This window comes from Elephas maximus, chromosome 8 (genome assembly GCF_024166365.1).
Source record: "Elephas maximus indicus isolate mEleMax1 chromosome 8, mEleMax1 primary haplotype, whole genome shotgun sequence".
Lineage (NCBI taxonomy): Eukaryota > Metazoa > Chordata > Mammalia > Proboscidea > Elephantidae > Elephas > Elephas maximus.
Genome location: NC_064826.1, coordinates 104,499,053 through 104,520,505, shown reverse-complemented (window position 1 = coordinate 104,520,505; position 21,453 = coordinate 104,499,053). Strand labels below are relative to the sequence as shown.

At 45.1% G+C, this 21,453-nt stretch overlaps 1 protein-coding gene across 3 annotated transcripts in view; it reads left to right on the top strand.

Moving 5' to 3' along the window:
- The window catches only part of GLI3 (GLI family zinc finger 3), a 346,018-nt gene extending 324,838 nt beyond the window's left edge, over positions 1-21,180 (top strand). For 2 of the 3 annotated variants that reach the window (XM_049893966.1, XM_049893964.1), the window contains 5 exons: positions 4,659-4,808; positions 5,991-6,155; positions 10,195-10,485; positions 14,659-14,989; positions 15,978-21,180. In XM_049893966.1, the coding sequence (XP_049749923.1) occupies positions 4,659-4,808; positions 5,991-6,155; positions 10,195-10,485; positions 14,659-14,989; positions 15,978-18,307 (3,267 nt within the window). In that variant the 3' untranslated portion in view covers positions 18,308-21,180. The remainder of the gene's footprint in view (positions 1-4,658; positions 4,809-5,990; positions 6,156-10,194; positions 10,486-14,658; positions 14,990-15,977) is intronic. The other variant, XM_049893965.1, reaches the window with a different exon arrangement.
- Positions 21,181-21,453: the final 273 nt, after the last annotated feature.

The window sequence follows — 21,453 nt, the reverse complement described above, 5'->3', positions numbered from 1 at the left end:
GAGAAAAGAATGTCTGCTTCCTCAACCCAGGCCTGGAAAGTCATGCCAGTGGTAAAGTTTGTCTTGCCTGACTCTGTCCGCTTTTGGGCCCCCATTTTAGTCCGTGGGCCTGATTTCTATCCCTTCCTATGCCTTTTATTTTCTCTGGCACCTGCTTCTAATTTTACGTTCTCAGGCTTGAGAGTTAACCTGACAGAGAAAGTTCAGGGTTAGCAAACTACAGCCCACGGGCCAAGTCAGCCCCGCCACTTGTTTTTGTACAGCCCATGAGCTAGGAATGGTTTTGACAGTGTTAAATGGTTGAAAAAAATACATATTTTAAAGAATAATGTTTCATTACACATAAAAATTATAGGAAATTTAAATTTCATTGTCTCCGTATTTCTTTATGGTTACTGATTATGCCTTGTGCTCAGCAGCTGGCCTGTAAAGATAAGGTAGAACAGGTCCCTGCCCACCTAGGTTGTAGAATCTCCTGTGAAAGAAATGTAACTTATGGTCTCAATCCAAGTTGGAACTCAGGAAATTAAAAAAGCGTAGTAGATGGGACCCAGGTTCACTCTGATGGGGCAGAAAGAAGAGATTCCCAAGATGCTATCCTTTCTGTAACTGAAGTTGCTTTAGCTGGTGAGCGCAAGTGCCTTCCCCTCTCTCCCCACGTGGAGGCTGTACTAGGGTGGTGGTGCTGGCTGATCTGCTCTGGATATCCTCTGCTTGAACTTTCAGACATCATCCCAGAGGCAAAGCTAGATGAACATGGCAAGGTATAAAAACGAAGTGACTTTGATTTTTCCAGTCCCTGCCTTTATCAACTCTTTGCCAATTCTCCCTTCTCTGCTAAGTAGCAGATCACCCAACATAATCATAAGCAGATTCCATAACCCCTAGTCACTGTGGGTTACTAAAGTCCATCTAGCTTCAGCCACTGATCTTATATCCAATCCAAAGCCTTCCCCTCCACTTCACCAGCTAGGCACACAGCTGAAGGGAGCTGGCAGGGCTGAGACAGGAGCCCTGTGTGGTCTCTTAACTCTTCCTTTGTCATCCTCACTTCAGGGAGCCCTCTGCACCCTTCTTGGGTGTAGCTCCTGCAGTGGGTCGGAAGGGGAAGCAGGGAAAGGAGAGACAAGCATCTCTGGTTTCAGTTAGAGCTTCCGTTGGAGACTTTCCTCATTGGCTGTCCCTGTTTGCTTCCCTGACTAACACCGATTGGCCCTGATGCCCTCTTCCTAGGGGCAGGGTCTCTCCTGGCGTGTATGAGAGTTCTCTCTAGGGGCACACCCCACGTCCCTACTGCTGAGACCAGACCCCATGACTGCATTTTAGGGGGGAGTCCCTGGGTGGTGCAAACATTGAAGCAGTTGGCTACTAACCAAAAGGTTGGAGGTTTGAATCCACCCATAGATGCCTCACGAGAAAGGCCTGGAGATCTACTTTTGAAAGATCACAGCCGCCATTGAAAATCCTGTGGAGCACAGTTCTACTCCGACACACATGGGGCACCATGAGAAGGAACTGACTCACTGGCAACTGGTTCGATTTCAGTTTTTTTAGGCGGTCCTGGCAAGCTAGGCTTAGCTCAGCTGCTTCAGTGGTGCCCACTGGATCCATAGAAAACCCAGGCCTTACCATGTCAAACAGTAGCGGTGACAGTGACACCTGTGTCTGCCTGACCATTTTCCTCCTGCCACTCCTGATCCTTGCCCTGTGCCTCCAAGGCCCCAATTTTTGTCCTGCCACAGGCCCTCCTGTTTCATCTCTCTGCAATGTATCCCTCTACCCCCGACCCTCACCTCCAGCCATGCACACCTAGACACACATGGTGGGGCCCCACTCATCCTTCAGGTCCTCCTTTCAGTGCATTTCATTTGAGGCTATTAACCTGATCTCTGATGCTCCGCATTGATTTAGGACCCCTTGTTACAGGTTTTCATAAAACCCTGTTATTTTCCTTCATAACACTTATCACAACTATAATTGTATAGTAATTTATGTAATTACCTATTTCCCCCCAGTAGGCTTTAATTTCCTTAGGGCAGCAATCATGTCTGTCTTATTCCCCGGCACAAGGCCTGGCGTGGAGCAGCACTCAGCTCGTACTTGTAAATACGAGGGAGAGAATGAAATGTCGCGATGGCAGTGTAGACCTTTTATTTCACCAGCAAGCTAGGGTTTGTGTCTGGATATCTTTCAAACCCTTTTGAATTCTTGATAGTACATTATTTTAAAGGAATCAAATGCCTTTACGTTGAGTTCACGTTGTATGGGTTGCTAAGTAAAATGAAGTTAAGATAAGCAAAAGCATAAAGTAGAATTTCTCTTGCCTGCAGTAGTGTGGTTTGCCACATTAGTCAAATCAATTCAGTTCTTTACCAAGGGCCTGCAGTGTACCAGCAACACCGTTAGTTGCTGAGAATATGAGACTAAAGAGATGTGGTTACTGGCCTCAAGGAACCAGTTCACCACAAATGGTAATTTGGTTTCCCAGTTTTAACTTGTCCTTCCTCTTCTCCGCTTCCTCCTCTCCCTCCCTCCCTCCCTCTACCCTTGTGACTCTAAAATCCAACCAAAGCTGTTGCCATCAAGTCGATTCCAACCCAGGGTGACCCTACAGCACAGAGTAGAACTGCATCATAGGGGTTCCAAGGAGCAGCTGGTGGATTCCGACTGCCAACATTTTGGTTAACAGCCAGACACTTAACCACTGTGCCACCAGAGCTCCTTTTGGTTTCCTTGTTTTCAGGATTTCTGAGAGGATCATGGTTGTCTTCTTGTGCACTAGGACTTACCACTGACTCTATTTTCTGCTCTTCAAGCTTTCCGGAAACTGCTCAAGGGAAGGGGAGTGAATAAGGATAATGATTTCCTTTCTCTGCTCTCATTCAGTTTTAAACTCTAGAAACAGCGTGAAAAAAAAGTTTAGTTTTTCCCCTAAAGTAGTAAGCCACCTAGTGGAGTAATTGGGAACTGCTGATGGTGGTGGTGGAGTGTCACTCTCGGCCCCTGAGAGACCGCATGGGACTGAAGCATAGCTTTCTTATTGCACATATTTTTTAATGATGTATTTCTGTTGGTATTTGAGAAAATACTTGTGTAAGCCTTAAATTACTACCTATTAGTTGCTGTCGAGTTGACTCGGACGCATGGTGACCCCATGTGCGTCAGAGTAGGAATGTGCTCCCTTAGGGTTTTCCGTGGCTGATTTTTCAGAAGTAGATCGCCAGGCCTTTCTTCCAAGGTGCCTCTGGATGGACTCGTACCTCCAACCTTTAGGTTAGCAGTGAGTGTGTAAACTATTTGCACCATCCTGACTCCAAGCCGTAAATCAAGGCTAATAAACTGTGAGTGAGCAGGGAATGAAAAACAACAGGATCAGCCTAGGTCACAAATTTCATCAATGATCCATAATAAGACACTTAAGTCATATGTGCCATTTATAGAAATTAACCTTAATTTTGATCCCAGCAAAGAAGCATCATTTCCTCTGGAACTCCTATAGGTTTTTCGTGTCTCCTAACTTTAGGGCACTTGGTGTATTAATGTTAATCCAAGGAATTATATAAAAATGATTCCAGAAGTTTGCATTGATGAGCAATTGTGGGACACTCATCTTCATTAAAAAACGGAATTAATAGAATTTTAGAGTCAGAAGGACCTTAGAATCTAGCTAATCCATACTCTTTATTTTATACACGAAGAAAACTAAATGCTGTGAGACTAAATAATTTGCTGAAGATCACATAGTCCTTTTATTCTGTACCTAGTTCTTTTCTCTGTGACTTTCATTCAAGAAGAGCTCCCACTACCATGAGCTAAAGTTAGGTTTGAAAAAGTGTCTCCGCTGGTTTTTCTTGCTTCTTATAGAATTGTATGCATGCATGTTCATGCATGTGTGTTTTGTCTGTGTAAGTCTGAACCTAGGCGCTAACCCAGTACCTAAACACCTTTAAAACTGAAGAGCACCTCTGCAGGCTTTTAGCCTTGACCACCACTCGGCAGATGGAGACAGTGGAGGCCCAGAGAGGATAAAAGTGGCTTACGGCATTTCACAACTGGCTAGTAAAATAACTCAAGCGTGTTGAATTATTGCTCTTCAGATGCCCGATGCAATACATTTTCAAGGTTCCTCCAAATAGTGCCACCCATATTAGTTGTTGTTAGCTGCCTTGCAGTTGACCCCCAATTTACAGGAACCCCATGTACAACGGAATGAAATGCCGCCTGGCCCTTCACCATGCCCATGATCAACTGTTGTGGATTAAACCTTTATGATCCATAGGGTTTTCATTGGCTGATTTTTAGAAGTAGATCGCCAAGCCTTTCTTCCAAGTCCATCTTAGTCTGGAAGCTTTGCTGAAACTCGTTCAGCATCCTAACATCATAGAAAGCCTCCCCTGACAGACGGATGGTGGCTGTGCGTGAAGTGCGTTAGCCAGGAATTGAACCCAGGTTTCCCACATGGAAAGCGAGAACTTTACCACTGAACCATCAATGTTGCCTTTGAAACATACTACCTAAAATGAAAAATCTATATAATATGGTAAATTTAACATGTAGTTTTTTGAGCTTAAGATCAGGCATTTTTTGCACTTCTTTCTGTTGCCTTCAGAAAGGAGTAATGCATTTCTACTTTGTCTTTCTGTTTTTCCAAACCCCAGCATATAAATAATGACCATATCCATGGTGAGAAGAAGGAATTCGTGTGCCGGTGGCTGGATTGCTCAAGGGAGCAGAAGCCCTTCAAAGCCCAGTATATGTTGGTAGTGCATATGAGAAGACACACGGGGGAGAAGCCTCACAAATGCACTGTGAGTACCCAAGTGGGCAGTAGGTAGCAGATTCAGGGTGTCAGCTCACCCAAGTGGGCATCAGGATTCACACTGTGGGTCAGTCCTTCAACATCTTTAAGGGTTGTCCATGCTGATGACTCCAGCTCAGGGCAGGTATGGTTAAATGGTAGAGGGTGGAGGGGGAGGGCTGGAACGTCGTCTGAGTTTTAAGAAAGGTTTCAGAAATGGAGGGGACAGGAGCCGAAGAGTGGTAGGCCTTCTGGAGAATGCTATCAGAATAACTTTCGGGGATGATAGAAGTCTTTATATCTACGCCACCCAACCTGGTAGCTACTGGCCACGTGTGACTCTTGAGTACTTGAAATATGGCTAGTACAACCAAGGAACTAATTTCTTACATTTAATTTAATTTTAATTAGTTTCAATTTAAATGTAAATAGCCCCATGTGGCTAGTAGCTACCGAACTGGACAGCACAGTTTTGAGGAGGGGACAGCAGGCAGGCAGCAGCTAGGACTCACCTGCTGGCACCAGAAATGAGGACACAGCCACCCTGCACATTGCTGATGGAACCGAAGAACTCGGAAGGCACAACAAGTGCCAGCTTCCTACTTAAAAAGTTTGAGTTGTCTTTTTAAAAAGGCCATCTCTGTAGGTGGTTTTAGCATTTCCCTCTTGCTTTTTTTCTCTCTGGTCCCCATGGAATATTATAGACTGCTTATTGCAGACTGGGGTTTCTGCAAAGTTAAGCTGTCCTCCACGGAAGTGCCTACAGAGGTACACTGGGCATTGCTTAGCCCTGGTACTTTACATCTTAAAGGCTCTTTACAAACATGATCAAATTCCATGTCTTTGTATAGACACAAAGCCATATTAATGAACTTCATGCTGAATCTGAAATCTGGGAATTCGAGGAGATCAATGAGCAGATAATGAAACCCATTGTCCGCGGTGAGCGGTCTATTTAAAAAAAAAAACAAAAAACAAAACTTCAGGACTTCTACCAGCACTGAAAGTGCTTTATCTTGAACTGCATTGAGCCACATCTGAATCCCAATAAATGCAGACTTCAGTGGACTTGTGTTATTTGGTTTTGAAAAGCTGCCGACCCTCAGAACGTCAGTTTTTCATCATCTTTCCAGGGGTGTTAAGCATAATCTGTTATTGTGTGGAGTAACCCCGATTTACCTGTTGTCCTCAGTTTGAAGGTTGTACAAAGGCCTACTCGAGACTAGAAAACTTGAAAACCCACTTGAGATCGCACACTGGAGAGAAACCATACGTCTGTGAGCACGAGGGCTGCAACAAAGCGTTCTCCAACGCCTCAGATCGCGCCAAGCACCAAAACAGAACACATTCCAACGAGGTAAGGCTCCGCCGTGAAAGAGCTCTTGGGTAGGAACAAAGGACCCTCACGGGGAATATAGACAGGTAGGCGGGGACATGTTCGGTTTGATTTTCTCTTGGCCTTTTCCAGCATGAATAAATCCTGAAACTGCAGGTGAGGGCTCTGTGTTTCAGGGGTAAGGCCAAAAATGAGGCTGGTCTGGAAAGTAATGCGGATGTAAAGGGAACTTCCAAAAACCCCTGGTGAACTTAGTTTCCCTTTGTTGGGAACTGCCACCTACTGGTCAAACAGGAGGAGTGCTTTAATTCAGAATCCAATCCAGTTGCTCTGCCCTGAATAGCATGACTGCGTGCAAAGGATGACCCTTTAAGCACTACAGATGGATTCAGAAGCAAAGTGTTGACAGCTGACAGCTCACTGCTAAGATAGCCACTTTTATTAACTTTCTCCAGGTGTGGTATCTTCAAATGCACTATATCAAAAAAGACCTTCATGGAGCAGCTAGCTTTGGCTAAATATGATTTCCAGACATCCTAAATTCCAAAGAATCTTGGAAGACAGTCTCAGGAACCCAGAATGGTTTCTAGGCAATTATTTAAAATAATATATTGAGTAAAGCTTCGTGGTCATGGATGGTTCCTGCCATGTTGCTGTTTTTTATGTCGTTATGCCAAATTGCAGGGAAGCATAAGAATGAAAATGATTTCAAATTTAATTTCCTTACATTTCAGTGCCTGAATGCTTGCAGAATGTGAGCTTCTTCTTGAAGGTCTTGCTCAAATTCTGATACCTCTGTGAAGCCTTCTCTTGAGCAAATCAGGGTAATTAGCAAAAAGGCTCTCCACCTTTTGGGTAGAAATAGGGTAACCAGCAATTTCTTAACAAGAGGTCTAGTTTTGCCCTACAAAATGTCATCACTTTGCTTCAGCTAGGGAGGAAAAATTTTGCATGTGCAAGATTTTGGAATGGCTGTTGTCTGACTGTGCCAGATGCAGGCAAAGCCTGCTTGTGATCTTCAGATCGATAGTGGGGTGAAGGCGTCTGGTAAAAATAAAGTGAGCCCTTCAGTTCAATGGCCATTTGGCTTTAAAGTGGCAAAGATGGCTTACACTGTGTTTCCTTTCGTTTACGCTGATCGAGCAAAACTACCTCTAACTGGATTAGGCCCACCCTCTAAAAAGCATGTGCACACATAAACTCACACCCCAATTCACACATACAAACTCTTTTGAAAAAGGCATTGTGGAATAAAGAAACTCAAAGTTACCTAGAGTCTCCTAGCATTGATCACTGTTTCGGAGACATTTTTTGAAAGATGCCACACTCCATTTTTTGTGTCTGATTCTTTTATTTTGCCATAGTTGCACTTATTTTTAGCATACTCTTGCCCTCAGTTTCACCTCTCAGAATCTTATCCTTCTTTCAAGACCCAATTGAAATGCTCCCTCCCAATAAAAGCACCATTTGATGAGTGCTTGCCATGTGCCCTGTGCCGTGGTAAGCGCTTTAAGAACATTATCTTATTTAGCATTTACCATAACCCGGTGAGCTCGACATTGTACTTATTTTACAGACACAGAATCTTGAAAACACTAGCCTCCCACGATCACCTTCACTGAAAACAATCCCCGTGTCCACATTCTTACATAGCATCTATGCTTCATATTGTAATTAATTACATGAGTGCCTTATTTTTCTTACCAGATTTGTATTTCTTGAGGTTAAACCCTATCATAACCAGCTTTGTGTTCACAGAGTGTTGCACATTGTAGGTGTCATGAAAGGTTTATTGAACAACTTATTTTGATACACTCTACAAAGTCAGTAGAAAAAGTTTCACAAAGTACCTCTTGGTACAGTGAGTCAAAGCGGTATTAATACCAAAAGCCGAGTATGTTGTTGTTAGGTCGGGTCAAGTTAGCTCTGACTCATGGCAACCCCATGGACAGCAGAATGAAATGTTGCCCAGCCCTGCGCCATCTTCATGATCATTGGTATGCTTGAGTCCATTGTTCCAGCCACTGTATTTCGAAGCTTATCCTCCAGCATTATACTAGACAGTATTCTGTTGTGATCCATTGTGTTGTCATTGGCCCATTTTCAGAAGTAGGTGGCTAGGCCCTTCTCCCTAGTCTGTCTTAGTCTGGAAGCTCTGCTGAAACTTGTTCACCATGGGTGACCCTGCTATGATTTGAAATACTGGTTGTCATAGCTTCCGGCATCATAGCAATGTACAAGCCCCTGCAGTAAAACAAACTGAAAGATGGGTAGTGGGAAGTTGAATATCCAGAGCATGAAAAGTGGGTGACTCAGTACATCTGACAGTATTTACCTTATCCTACAATTATATTTCATTTCATTCATTGATGGCAGCAAAATGTGAGAGCCAAGCTATGTAATTGAGTTAATGGGTTGTTAAGCATAAATTTCTAGAACCTAACTGTTCTTGTGAAATTTTGTAGGTAGATGATGTATTAATGTATCTACTTATTCATAGGGGCATATGGGCACGCATGTACTTACATGTGTTGTTTTTCCTGGAAACATAGGCACTGGCAAATATTTGTAGACTTTCTAGGCTGCCCCGTAATGTACACGTGCGTGCATTTATAGACAGAGTAGCCCTTCAAGCATGGAATGCTGGCCTAGCTCCTTGCTCCGTCTCTTCCCCATCTGCACATGTGATGGAGCTGATGGAGCACCCTGTCACTGCCATGCAGTGAACAAGTGTAAGGCCAGTATCAGAACACTATAAGGTAATAGCGCTAATCGCCAGAACCATTCTTCTGTCCCTAATGCATAGAATTTGATGTGCTCATTTCACTAAATATATATGCCGCAAATCACAGGAGCTCCTGAATAGAAGTAATTCATAGTTAATGGGAATCAATTCTACCCAAAGGAATCTCAAGTTTGGAGGTGCAGTCTCTCAGGATAATTTAGGAATCTTTGCCTCAATGCATTATGGCCTTTCATCATTTTAGGAAGCACTCAGTCCATTCTTGGGCTTTTAGTGAAAAAAGCATCTTTTAGACACATACATTCTGAAAGGCTGGGCATCTTTTTTGATATAATAGAGACATTATACTAATCATGCTTTTTGTGACTGTTGCTTACCTAATAGCTCATCTTCTGGTATACATAGGTATAAATATGTACTCATACAGGTGTCTGTGGGTATATTTCAAGGTGAGTAAATGAGGTCACAATTATGATGCTGGTCATGAATAAATGCCAGCAATTCTGTGAATTTAATAAATACTCAACTATGAGTATCCACAGACTTTTTTTAAGTCTGTCTATAGACTTGCCCTTGACCTACATAGGAAATGAAATTATCATGCAATAATTTATGGCCTTAGGAAAAAAATACAAACCAGAAATCTTTGTCTCCAGTCATGGGTGGTATAAGTAGGGCTCTACAACTTTGGTGACCAGGAGGGCGCTAGATATTTGAGCATCCCCATGCACTAATGCTCCCCGAGGCTCATATTTTAGTGATATCTAAGAGGAGAGAGCATATGGGCCGTCTTTATGACATCTGCATGTGAAGAGCACACTTTCAAAGGGGCAGAGTGATACTAGATTGGAGAGCCAGGACATCCATGTGAAATGTCTTTCTGCCATCTCTCCTGAAATGTATACAGCATTCTTCTGATTAGATTATGGGTACCTGTTAAGCCTTCTTCTGTCATTATCATCACCATTATCAACATCATCATCAAATATCTGTTGCACATCTACCATGGCGCCGTGATACTACCTGCTTCTGAAAGGAGCAGTGTTTCCATGGACATAAAGGCAGTTTATATGTTTTTAGCTCACTCTGAGTTCTCTCTAAAATAATCATCTATTAATATTAGTTTCTGTGAACGCTGACCAATGTTCAAATGGGCTTTATGAGACTCTTAGTTCCTGGAGGTATTTCAACACCTCCAAGCTTTGGGAAGTAGCTTTGAAAGAATTAAAAATACAGTGAGCCACCACAAAGGGCTGTTGGGTTGGGGCATAATCATTTCAGTAACAGTCTGTTATTTCCTTCGGGGGCATTTGGCAGAAACCTTACGTGTGCAAGATCCCAGGCTGCACTAAGCGCTACACAGACCCGAGCTCCCTCCGGAAACACGTGAAGACAGTGCATGGCCCAGAGGCTCACGTCACCAAGAAGCAGCGTGGAGACATACACCCTCGGCCCCCACCACCACGAGACTTTGGCAGCCATTCCCAGGCCAGGTCACCCAGCCGGCCGACTCAGGGAGCCCTTGGTGAGCAGAAGGACCTCAGCAACACTACCTCAAAGCGAGAAGAATGCCTCCAAGTGAAGACAGTCAAGGCTGAGAAGCCCATGGTATGCCATTCGCTTTCCTTCTGGTTTTCCTGAAGCTATCCTAGGGGAATTTAGAAGAGGGGTCACACTTTGGGGGCCTAGACTTCCTGCATCCTTACTGCATCAGGCTGTATCTGACTTAAGGAGGCCATGAGCTCAGTAACTTGGATTGCTTTCTCTAAGCTGATCTTCATAGAATAAGTCAGCTCAGAAAAGAGTTTCAGCATTTCCTCTGATTTTTAAAGTCTACCTGGAACCGTACCACTTAGTGGTAGGAAGAAAGACACATCCGTCCATATTTTCAGAGCGCCTGTCACATAGAAAAATTGTTCAGTCTTTCCATTAATATGTTTTTTGTCTTCTTTGTTCTGGTGGCCCCAAGATAATGACACATGGCCTCTGTTCTTTGGGATGTCACAGTCTAGGGGGATAGACAGACCCCAAAACAAGTAATTACAACTCAGCCTGATGAGGGCTTGAACGCAAGTGTGTGTAAAGAACATTCAAAAGAGCAAAGTAACTGCGTACACACAGCGGGAGTGAGGGGGGAGGCGGAGGAGGTCACGGAGCACAGAAGTTCCGCACATAGACAGGAAGGAGCATTACCCAGGGAAGCATGCCAGGTCCTGGTGCAGCTTAGCCAGAGTCCTTAGGCACAGGTGGGACGCACAGTAGTACAGAGGGATGAGGGAGGGTAAAAAGAGTAAGATATGCCACTGATGGGCAGCATTTGAAGCGGGGAGGGAATGGCAAGATGACTTCTTAGAAAATACTACTGCATAGGGTTCCCAAGGCTGTGAATCTTTACGGAAGTTGTTGAGTCGATTCCAACTTGTAGTGACCGTATAAGGTTTCCAAGGAGCAACTGGTAGATTCGAACTGCTGACCTTTTGGTTAGCAGCTAAGCCATTAACTAGTGCACCACCAGGGCTCCATATATGTGTGTGTGTGTTGTGTGTGTGTGTGAGATTATTCCCTGGACTTTTAAAGCAATGAGTTAACAAACTGTGTTTTATACACAGTTTTTGAGGGGAGCATATATCCATTTTCTACAATAAAGTCCACCCGTGTAATAATTGTGCAGAACGTTCAAAAGTTTATCCTCAAGTGTTTAAGTGAATTTGTGGTGTCCTAGATTGTTGAAGCCCTGGTGGCACAGTAGTTAAGAGCATGACTGCTAACCAGAAGGTCGGCAGTTCAAATCCACCAGCTGCTCTTTGGAAACCTTATGGGGCAGTTGTGCTCTGTCCTATAGGGTTGCTATAAGTCAGAATTGACTCTATGGCAGTGGGTTTTTTTTCTTTTTTGGATGATGTCAACAAAAGAGAATGAATTATTTTTTTAAGGCATCCTAATAACCTTTTTTTTTTTTTAAATAACCTAGAGTCTTTTCATACTTTAATGTACATCCCTGATTCAGGAAACTTTGTCATTGCTCTCCAATTGAGTTAATATAGAAACAACTATTTTTTAAAAAGATAATTGGTAGAAATAGAAATATATATTCAGTTTAGTGACATTGGAGATGAACCAAGATGAGAAATATTTTATAAAATAATAAAATCATAGAAACTTAGGGCTGGAAGAGATTGTAGAGATCAAGGTTAGGTCCCATATTTTACAAGTGAGGAAATTGAGACCCAGTGGAGTTAATAAATTAATCAAATTTCCATAATAGGCTATTACATGTGTATAAACAGACAGGTATGAATATAATTATATCTTTATAGACGTTTACTAAAGTGCACATCAGATTTACATTTGTCTTTTTTAAAAACTTGTCTTGCTTTGATCATCATGCTGTAAATTAAATTTTTTCTTCTTTTTTTCTTGTTAACCCAATGTCTCTTCTGTCTAATGCTCCTAAATGTCTTGTTATCACTTCCTAAGGACAGTGGGTAATAAGGTGAGGGAATTTTGGCTTCTCTGCCTTTTTTGTTTTCTCTTGAACATTTCATTTTGTTTTCTCTCATCTTTCTTGAGTTTTTGTGGCTTTGTGATCACTTTGGTGGTGCACATTCCTCAGATACGTCTCAAACATAAAAGCAATGTTTTTGAACATTCTGCATGTGGAAAATGTTAGAAGGTGAAAGTCATTGTTCTATGTGTCTAGGTTTCCATAATACATCGCACTGTGGCCAACCAAGCAGATGTTCTCAAAGACTGTTTCATCATCGTGTTTACTAGTGCAAATTCATTCTCAGACTGGACTTGCACCACCTTCTTTGAGGAGAATCTGAATATATTGTTGTTACGTGCCATCAGTCGATTCTGACTCATAGCAACCCTATAGGACATAGAAGAACTGCCCCATAGGGTTTCCAAGGAGTGGCTGGCGGATCTAAACTGCCGACCTTTTGATTAGCAGCCGAGCTCTTAACCACTATGCCACACAAGGCTTCCTGAATATATAAGTTATTAATGATTAACGTATATTTAAACGTCCAAGCTCATTGAAGCAATTTTGTAAGTGTGTCTGTGTGCCTTCTTAAATGTATGGAAGTGTGTGTGTATACATACACACACACACAGCTTCATATGCAGGGTAGACGTCAACCAAAGCCTTAGTGCTCCAAGAACTTCAGGAAGGTGTAAACGGTCTGGCACCCCAGGACTCTGCTGAGGCCAACAATTGAGCAATGCTTTATGTCATCATGATCAGTTTCTATATTCTGCTCTGCTTGGTTGCCCAGGACGAACTTACTGTGTCATGTGGCACTCACCTAGCAGAGAGACGGTGCTCTCCTTGTTCATGTGCTTAGGCGTGGGTACTGCATTAGCAGAAATAACGCCATGGGCTCCACTGAGGGGCTCTGTCTCCAAACCCCTGATCCTGACAGCACTTCGCATGCCACTTTAGACTGCAGTGGTCTGATTGGGTGTGTGCATTTCTCTCTCCCAGGAAAATTTTCTCCTCTGACTGCTGTCAGTGGCCCCAGTTTTTACGGCAACACTGGAGAAGGTGTTACAGAGGAGCGGAAGTAGCACTGGGCAGTTAGGCTGGTTAGGGTCTACGCTGGTTGCACTTTATGACTTTGGGCAACACTGAACTTCTCTGAACATCACTTTTCTTGTCTGAATGAAAAAGATTGGACTGTTCATTACTGGAATTTTAGGAAGAATGAGTATGTTGCGTGGGCCGTCCTGTTCATTGCAGGCCATTTCATATTGACTCCGTCCCACTAAAAGTCAGTTGTATTCTCCATACACTGGGACAGCCAGTCCCTCTAACCCCTCCCTGTTTCCAAGCCCTTTGTTGAGGAGTACTGCTCCCGATTGAGAATCACAGGACTAATTAAGCTCCCATTTAATTGCAGGATTGTCTTATAGAATCCACTTGCTTGAGGGGTGTGGAGGAGGGGGCATTTCCCAATTGTCCTCGTGAAATAAGAGGGGACAGAGTAAGGGGGAGTGGTAAGATCACCCCACAGACTCATGATAGCTGAGATTTGTAGCCTTTTTTCCCATCTGGCTTTAGCAGAAGCTAAGCAGTTGAAGTTTTACCTTTATGCCCTGCCTTCACCCAGAACCTCGGTGAGGTTCTAAACAGCAGAAAAATACAGTTACAAAGAATTTGGATAATGAGCCCTGAGTAGTTTGGAGGGGCCCTCTTTGGAGAGGAGGTAATATGCAGAGTCATGGAGCATATCTTACGTTTATGTTTTAGCTGAGTGAAATGAACCCAAAGAATAAAACGACCTAGGATGATAACAACTGCTGATGCCCTCAGAGCCAGTTATTATTAACCTGGGTCATTTTATACTTTGTGTGTTCTCAGGGCTTCTCCTGTAATCCCCACAATAATCCCTATAAGTCGTTCCCATTTTATCAATAAGGAAACTGAGGTTTAGAGCGGCTAATTTGGCCAAAGAATAAAGTTGTGGAGGTGGGATTTGAACCTACAAAGTCTATTTGCAGAGTTGGCATTTTTGTCAGGATTCCATTGCTGATATCATGCCTGTCCAACTTCATCTAGCATCCTCTACTGGTCATTGGCTTCTACTACATGTCAGCTTGGTGGCCTGTCCATCCTTTTGGTCAAGAGGAGCCACCTCCATTCACTCCGACATAGTTTTCCCTCTTATTCAGCTGAGAGATAATCCTGAAGGTCTTGATAATGCATGAGCCTGCATTCTCACCTCCCTTTTCCTTACTCGTCCTGGTGACATTGCTTTCCTTTCCTCTTGACCCCAGCAGACATCTCAGCCAAGCCCTGGTGGTCAGTCTTCATGCAGCAGCGAACAGTCCCCCATCAGCAACTATTCCAACAGTGGGCTCGAGCTTCATCTGACCGATGGAGGTAGTGTAGCAGACCTCGGTGCTGTCGATGAAACCCCAATCATGGACTCGACCATTTCCACCGCAACCACAGCCCTCGCTTTGCAAGCCAGGAGAAATGCCACAGGGACCAAATGGATGGAGCACGTCAAATTGGAAAGGCTAAAACAAGTTAATGGGATGCTTCCGCGACTGAACCCCATTCTACCCCCCAAAGCCCCTGCGGTCTCTCCTCTCATAGGAAACGGTGAGTTCCACAGCTGACCACACCCATGGGTTTTGCTTTGTTTTGTTTCTGTTCTTTCCAATATGGCCCTAGCAGTAGGAGAGGAACTGGGCCATTGGTTTTATGTTTGCTCGTTTCTCTACTAGCCCTAGGATTCGGCCGTAACTGTAACATGCTAATGGGTTGAACCCATTCAAGTTGTCTTTCTGAAGGGTGTGTATTTTAAAAACAGGTAGTGCTGGGATAATATGGAAACAAAAAATAAGACTGTGACTCCTATTCAGATTGTGAAACCATAAATAATAGAGCAGGGTCAGATGATCCCAGCAGCAGAGGCGCCTGTGGTTAGCACTCTGTCTTGGGTTTCCTATCTAAAACCAGGAGGTCTGCAGCCACTTTGACTGATGTTTGCCCAGTTCAAGCAAAGACAAGTGTCCTTTCCTGTTGTCAGCCCCCAAGTCAGTTTTTCTTCTGAGATGATAGTGAGTACTTGGAACATATCTTAAGAGTGAACCATCCTGCCCCACCAACTCTGATGTGTTCATAGGATGTGGAATAAATAGGAAGCCCTGAGTGTAGATATGAAACTCCTGGAATACCTTTGGTCTGTGGAGTTGGGTGCAAATGGAGCATTGTGTATGCATCCTGAGAGTCTTCATTTTGTCCTGGTACTGTGACTATAGATTATCGTAACTGAACTGAAGGACTTGTTACTGTTTTATTGAAGCCAGGGGTTGACAAACTAAGGCCACGGGCCAAATATGGCTTGTCGCCTATTTTGTAAATAAAGTTTTATTAGAACCCAGCCATGCCTGTTAATTTATATATTTTCTATGGCAGTTTTCCTGCTACACTGCAGAGTGGAGCCATTTGTTGTGTTAGAGACTATGTGGCCCACGAAACTGAAAATATTTACTGCCTGGTCTTTGGAGTAAAAGTTTGCAGACCACTGGTTTAAGTTGTCCTTGAAATGATTTCATCTTTACCATGTTCTTCTCTGTCTCTCCAGGCACACAGTCCAATAACAGCTGCAACTTGAGTGGGTCCCTGACTCTTCTCCCAAACAGAAGCGACCTGTCTGGGGTGGACATCACCATGCTGAACATGCTCAATAGGAGGGACAGCAGCACCAGCACCATCAGCTCCGCCTACCTGAGCAGCCGTCGGTCCTCGGGCATCTCGCCCTGCTTTTCCAGCCGGAGATCCAGTGAGGCATCCCAGGCTGAGGGGCGACCGCAGAATGTGAGTGTGGCTGATTCCTATGACCCCATCTCCACGGACGCCTCGCGCAGGTCCAGCGAGGCCAGCCAGTGCGATGGGCTGCCCAGCCTGCTCAGCCTCACCCCTGCCCAGCAGTACCGCCTGAAAGCCAAGTACGCCGCGGCCACCGGGGGCCCCCCGCCCACGCCCCTGCCCAACATGGAGAGGATGAGCCTGAAGACAAGGATGGCCCTGCTCGGGGACGGCAGAGAGTCTGGGGTGTCCCTGCCCCCTGTCAACCCTCCCCGAAGATGCAGCGATGGGGGCACTCACAATTATGGCCGGCGCCATCTGCTGCCGCGAGAGGCACTGGGAAACAGTGCTAGAAGAGCAAGTGACCCCGTGAGGACAGTCTCAGAGAACCTTTCTCTGCCCAGAGTTCAGCGTTTCAACAGCCTCAACAGCTTCAATCCTGTGTTGCCTCCATCGGTGGAAAAGCGTAACTTAGTGCTTCAGAATTATACACGGCCCGAGGGCGGCCAGTTCCGTAACTTCTGCTCGTCTCCCTGTCCTCCGAGCATCAGTGAGAACGTCACCCTGGAGTCCCTGACCGTGGAAGCAGATGCAAACTTGAATGACGAGGACCTCCTGCCGGACGATGTGGTGCAGTATTTGAATTCTCAAAACCAAGCAGGGTATGAGCAGCACTTCCAGAGCAGCATCCTGGATGACAGCAAAGTGCCCAACGGGTCCGGCCTGGGAAGCGGGCACAGCGAATTCGACCCACCTGCGCTGCCGGACAGCCACATGGGCCAGCCGTACCGGGCTCTCGAGCAGCCCTGTGCAGATGCCAGCAAAACAGACCTGCCCATCCAGTGGAACGAAGTCAGCTCTGGAAGCGCCGACCTGACCTCCTCGAAGCTGAAATGTGGCCAGCGTGCCACCCTGCAGCAGGCTCGAGCCTTTGGATTATACAACAGTATGGTCGTCCACCAGCAGAATCCGTTCAGGAATGGGGCTAGCCCAGCTGGGGGATACGCGACCCTCGGGGAGAATGGCAGCTCCTACGGTGGCCTGGAGCACTTGGTCCTCCATGGCAGTGGCAGCACCGGCACCAATGGAAACGCCTTCCATGAACAGCCCTACAAGGCCCCGCAGTACGGGAGCTGTCTCAACAGACAGCCGGTCACCCCCAGCGCACTCGATGGTGCCTGCGGTGCTGGGATTCAAGGATCAAAGCTGAAAAGCGACACTGTGCAAGGGAACAGGAGCCAGGTGGATTTTGGCATGTCCATGGCACCCAGTGAGTCAGCTGGCAGCACAGTGACTGGCATGCAGAACCAAGAGCTGGTGGCACAGGGGTACCTCACTGCTGCGCTCCTCGGTGACAGCATGCACCACCAAGCGGGGGGCCGCCCCAGCCAGGGGATGCTGGGGCAGGTAAGTGCTACCTCACAAATCAGCATCTATCCAGGGCCAGAGAATTGTCTGCCGGGGCCCCACAGTCTTGGCATGCAGCCCCCCAGCATGGCAGTGAGCAGGGGCTACCAGCAGTGCACCAGCTATGGGGGCATCCGGCGCCAGGCAGGGCCCAGGGGGAGCCTTGCTCTGCAGCAGGGACAGCTTAGTGACCCAAGTCAGACCTGCAGGGTGAACGGCATCAAGATGGAAGTGCAGGGGCCGCCCCAGCAGCTCTGTGCGAATATACAGAATTACTCTGGTCAGTTCTATGACCAAACCATGGGCTTCAGTCAGCAAGACGCGAAAGCTGGCTCCTTCATGTCGGAAGCCACCTGCCTGCTGCAGGGGGCCAGTGCTGAAAACTCCGAGTTACTTTCCCCAGGTGCTAACCAGGTGACAAGCACAGTGGACAGCCTCGACAGCCATGACCTGGAGGGGGTACAGATTGATTTTGATGCCATCATTGATGACGGAGACCATGCCAGCCTGCTGTCAGGAGCCCTGAGCCCAAGCATCCTTCAGAACCTTTCCCATAGCTCCTCCCGCCTCACGACTCCGCGAGCGGCCCACCCCTTCCCCGCGCTGTCCGTGAGCACCACCAACATGGCCATCGGGGACATGAGCTCTTTGCTGACATCCCTCGCGGAAGAAAGCAAATTCCTTGCAGTTATGCAGTAGGCATTAGGAAAAAGGACAGCACACATGTGTAAAACTGTAGGAGGTTAAAAGATGAAATGGACTTCGTTTTTTTTGTTGTTGGCTTTTTTTTTTTTTTTTTTAGTTCTGTATGTGTTTTAGAAGGAGCCCTGGTGGCGCAGTGTTTAAAATGCTTGGCTGCTAACCAAAAGGTCAGCGGTTCGAACCCACCAGCCGCTTTGAGGGAGAAAGACATGGCAGTCTGCTTCCATAAAGATTACAGCCTTGGAAACCCTGTGGGGCAGTTCCACTCTGTCCTATAGGGTCGCTATGAGTCCGAATCGACTCGACGGCCACGGGTTTGGTTTTCTGTGTTTTAGCAATCTCATCTCACCTAATTGGGATGTGTTTCAAGTATATTCCTTTTATGGAAAAGGACTCTGAAAAACCCTAAAGTATTCTAGGGAGAAACTGTCTTCCATTTCAGTTTTGAATCAGTATTGTTATACTCTCGAACCACCCCCTTTTTTTTCCAGCTGTAAACCTGCCCCCGTTTTTAGTAAACCAGTGTAAACGTGTCACACGCATGGTCTTCTTTCTTTTAGAAGAGAGGTCAAATGAAAGGATTTGACAAGCTTTTCTGTCACTCAAAGGAAATAGGAGTTGGGGCGCTTGTGACCATGGGGCTACATGTCCAGCTTTTAAAATTTTCTTTTACATACGCTCAACTCTTCCACCCCCACCCCACATTGGGCACAAGAATATGGCTAGTGAGTTATGATCCTTTGTGGGTACACCGTAGCCTAGATGACAGATTTTTAACATGCTCCCTACCCCTAATTCAGTTCAGGGCATGCTTTCCACTGTGGCTCCCACATGGAAATTTGGAACTCTTGCAAATGAAATCGTTTCCTCCCAGTTTGGGTTTTAAATTCTGCGTGTCCGTAAGTGTGCTTTGCGGGGGAGGGGTGTGTCAGTTACAGTCAGTTCTCAGTTATCTAGTATGCCTCTTCTCCCTCAGTCTTCTTGAATGTCCTCCAACAGCATTTAGTGCTGCAGTGAGAGGAAGTTACTGTTGGCGATACTCAAATACATTGCTGCTTTTTTCTCTTCTGATAAGAAGTTAGGAGAATGTAGACTGAAGCTATCGGGTAGAATTAGTTTGAGGGCTTCTTGTGGGTTTGCTGAATTCGTTGATTAGGCCCATCTTTTTCCCGTTATCATAGATAACTGAGAATTGGTTGTATGTAGTTCTAAGTATATAGGTATTTAAACAACCCCATAACCAGCTGTATCTTTAACATGTTCATTTCCATGATAGTGAAGGAATATTTCTATCTTAAGCCCCCAGGCACTCCTTTGGAAACTCTATGGGGTAGTTCTACTCTGTCCTATAGGGTCACTATGAGTTGAAATCGACTCGATGGCAATGGTTTTTGATTTTGGTTTGTTTTAAGGGATTTGTAAAAACTTAGTTATGAAAGAAAAAGCTCATATACAGTGACATTTGGAATAAATTGCTTCAACCATTTTGAGCATTTGAAAGCACAAGGGAGGGTGTTTAGCAGCTGCGTGGATGCCTTTTTTAATATCCTGTCTGTTAAATACGGCATCTGTTTAAGAAGTTAAAAGTTATATGCAGTTCATCCATAATGTGGACTGGTATCTGTATTTTTGTTTTGGATTAAAACATTTAAGATTAAAAAGAAAAACACAGCTATTCCCCATGTGCAGTTGATACACATAAAAGACATACTATGTGTGTACAAAAAGTACATGGATTATCCAGCCTATTATTTTTTCAAGTATGTAAACTATTGAAATAAGATATTAACACCTCAGGTCACCTGCTGTATGTATTCTGTCCCATTAACGCCTAGACTTGGATTGATCCAAAGTAATTCATAATTCTATGTATGGCTTTTCCCCTTTATTCCTCCCATTTTAAATTAGTATTAGGGAGACAGAATCAAGTGAAATAAAGTGATAGATAATAGAATGTTAGGTCCAGCCCATTTTTCTCATGTTTAGTTGCAGGAATCTCCTTCTCCAGATGCCTTGTTATATTTCACATACTCTTATGGTTTAGCCCAACCCCTTTCCTGCATTTGGACATGTCCTGCATTCCCTAGTGACCATAATCTCCCGTGTCACCTTTCGTTCCTTAGAGAAGGATGGACACCAAATTCCAACTAGCCCCTCGGTCAGTTGTGCTTCTGCGTGGCGAACTTAGTTTCAGGCTGTTCTCTGGGTGGCCCCTGTTCTTTGCTGTCTCTCTGCATACTTGTTTTCCTTGCTACTGCCTGTACGTTTACAGGAGGCACATATGCGTTAGCTCAGTATTTGGCATCTCCCAATATGGTAATTTCACAAGGATGGAGGAGAGGAGGAAGGGGAGAAGAAAGTGTACTTTTCCAGGATTCCAATGATCTGTTGTGATGGAGTTCAGTGGGAGGCAGGTCTTTTGAGGCCACTTCGAAGTATCCTGTCTGGACATTGGAGCTCTGTTCCACCACCACCAACTGTCTTCCAGTCTGCCCTGACTCATGGTGATCCCTTGTGTCTCAAAGTAGAACTGTGTTCCATGGAGTTTTCAATTGCTATTTTTGGGGGACTAGATCACCAGGCCTTTCTTCTGAGGCACGTCTGGGTGGACTTGAACCTTGGTACTTGGCATCTAATATCATGGACCCACCCCCAGCCTCTCTCTACCTTCTCTGTCCTTCTCAGACCTACGTGTTCAAGAAGATGGCGCCAGCTCATTGGTGTCACCATCTCACTCTTTAATGCAGGCTCACACATGGCGCTCCTGGTCAGCGTCTGCATCATATGTGTTATTTTTGAAAACCATTTTTGTTTGCTTTTTTAAAAAGACTAATTAGACTGACCACTGTTCCTCACACATCAGCGTGTCCTCTCGAGCCACAGTGTTTCGATTCTTGCGATGTATGTGCCTTATTTTATGTTTATCTTGTCAATGCGAGGGACCAATTGATGTTGCCAAACCCGAGCTCCAATACCGTGGCGGCTCACTGGTCAGAGAGCACACGATTGCCATTGAGTCTGAGCTGTCTTGTAACCTTCTGGTGTTCCTGTGTTGTTTTGAACTGATAGGAGGATGTTCTCTTCTGAAAAGTGACTGTTGTGTATCCTGAAAACATGTAAGATAAAATACAAGTTCATTTTTT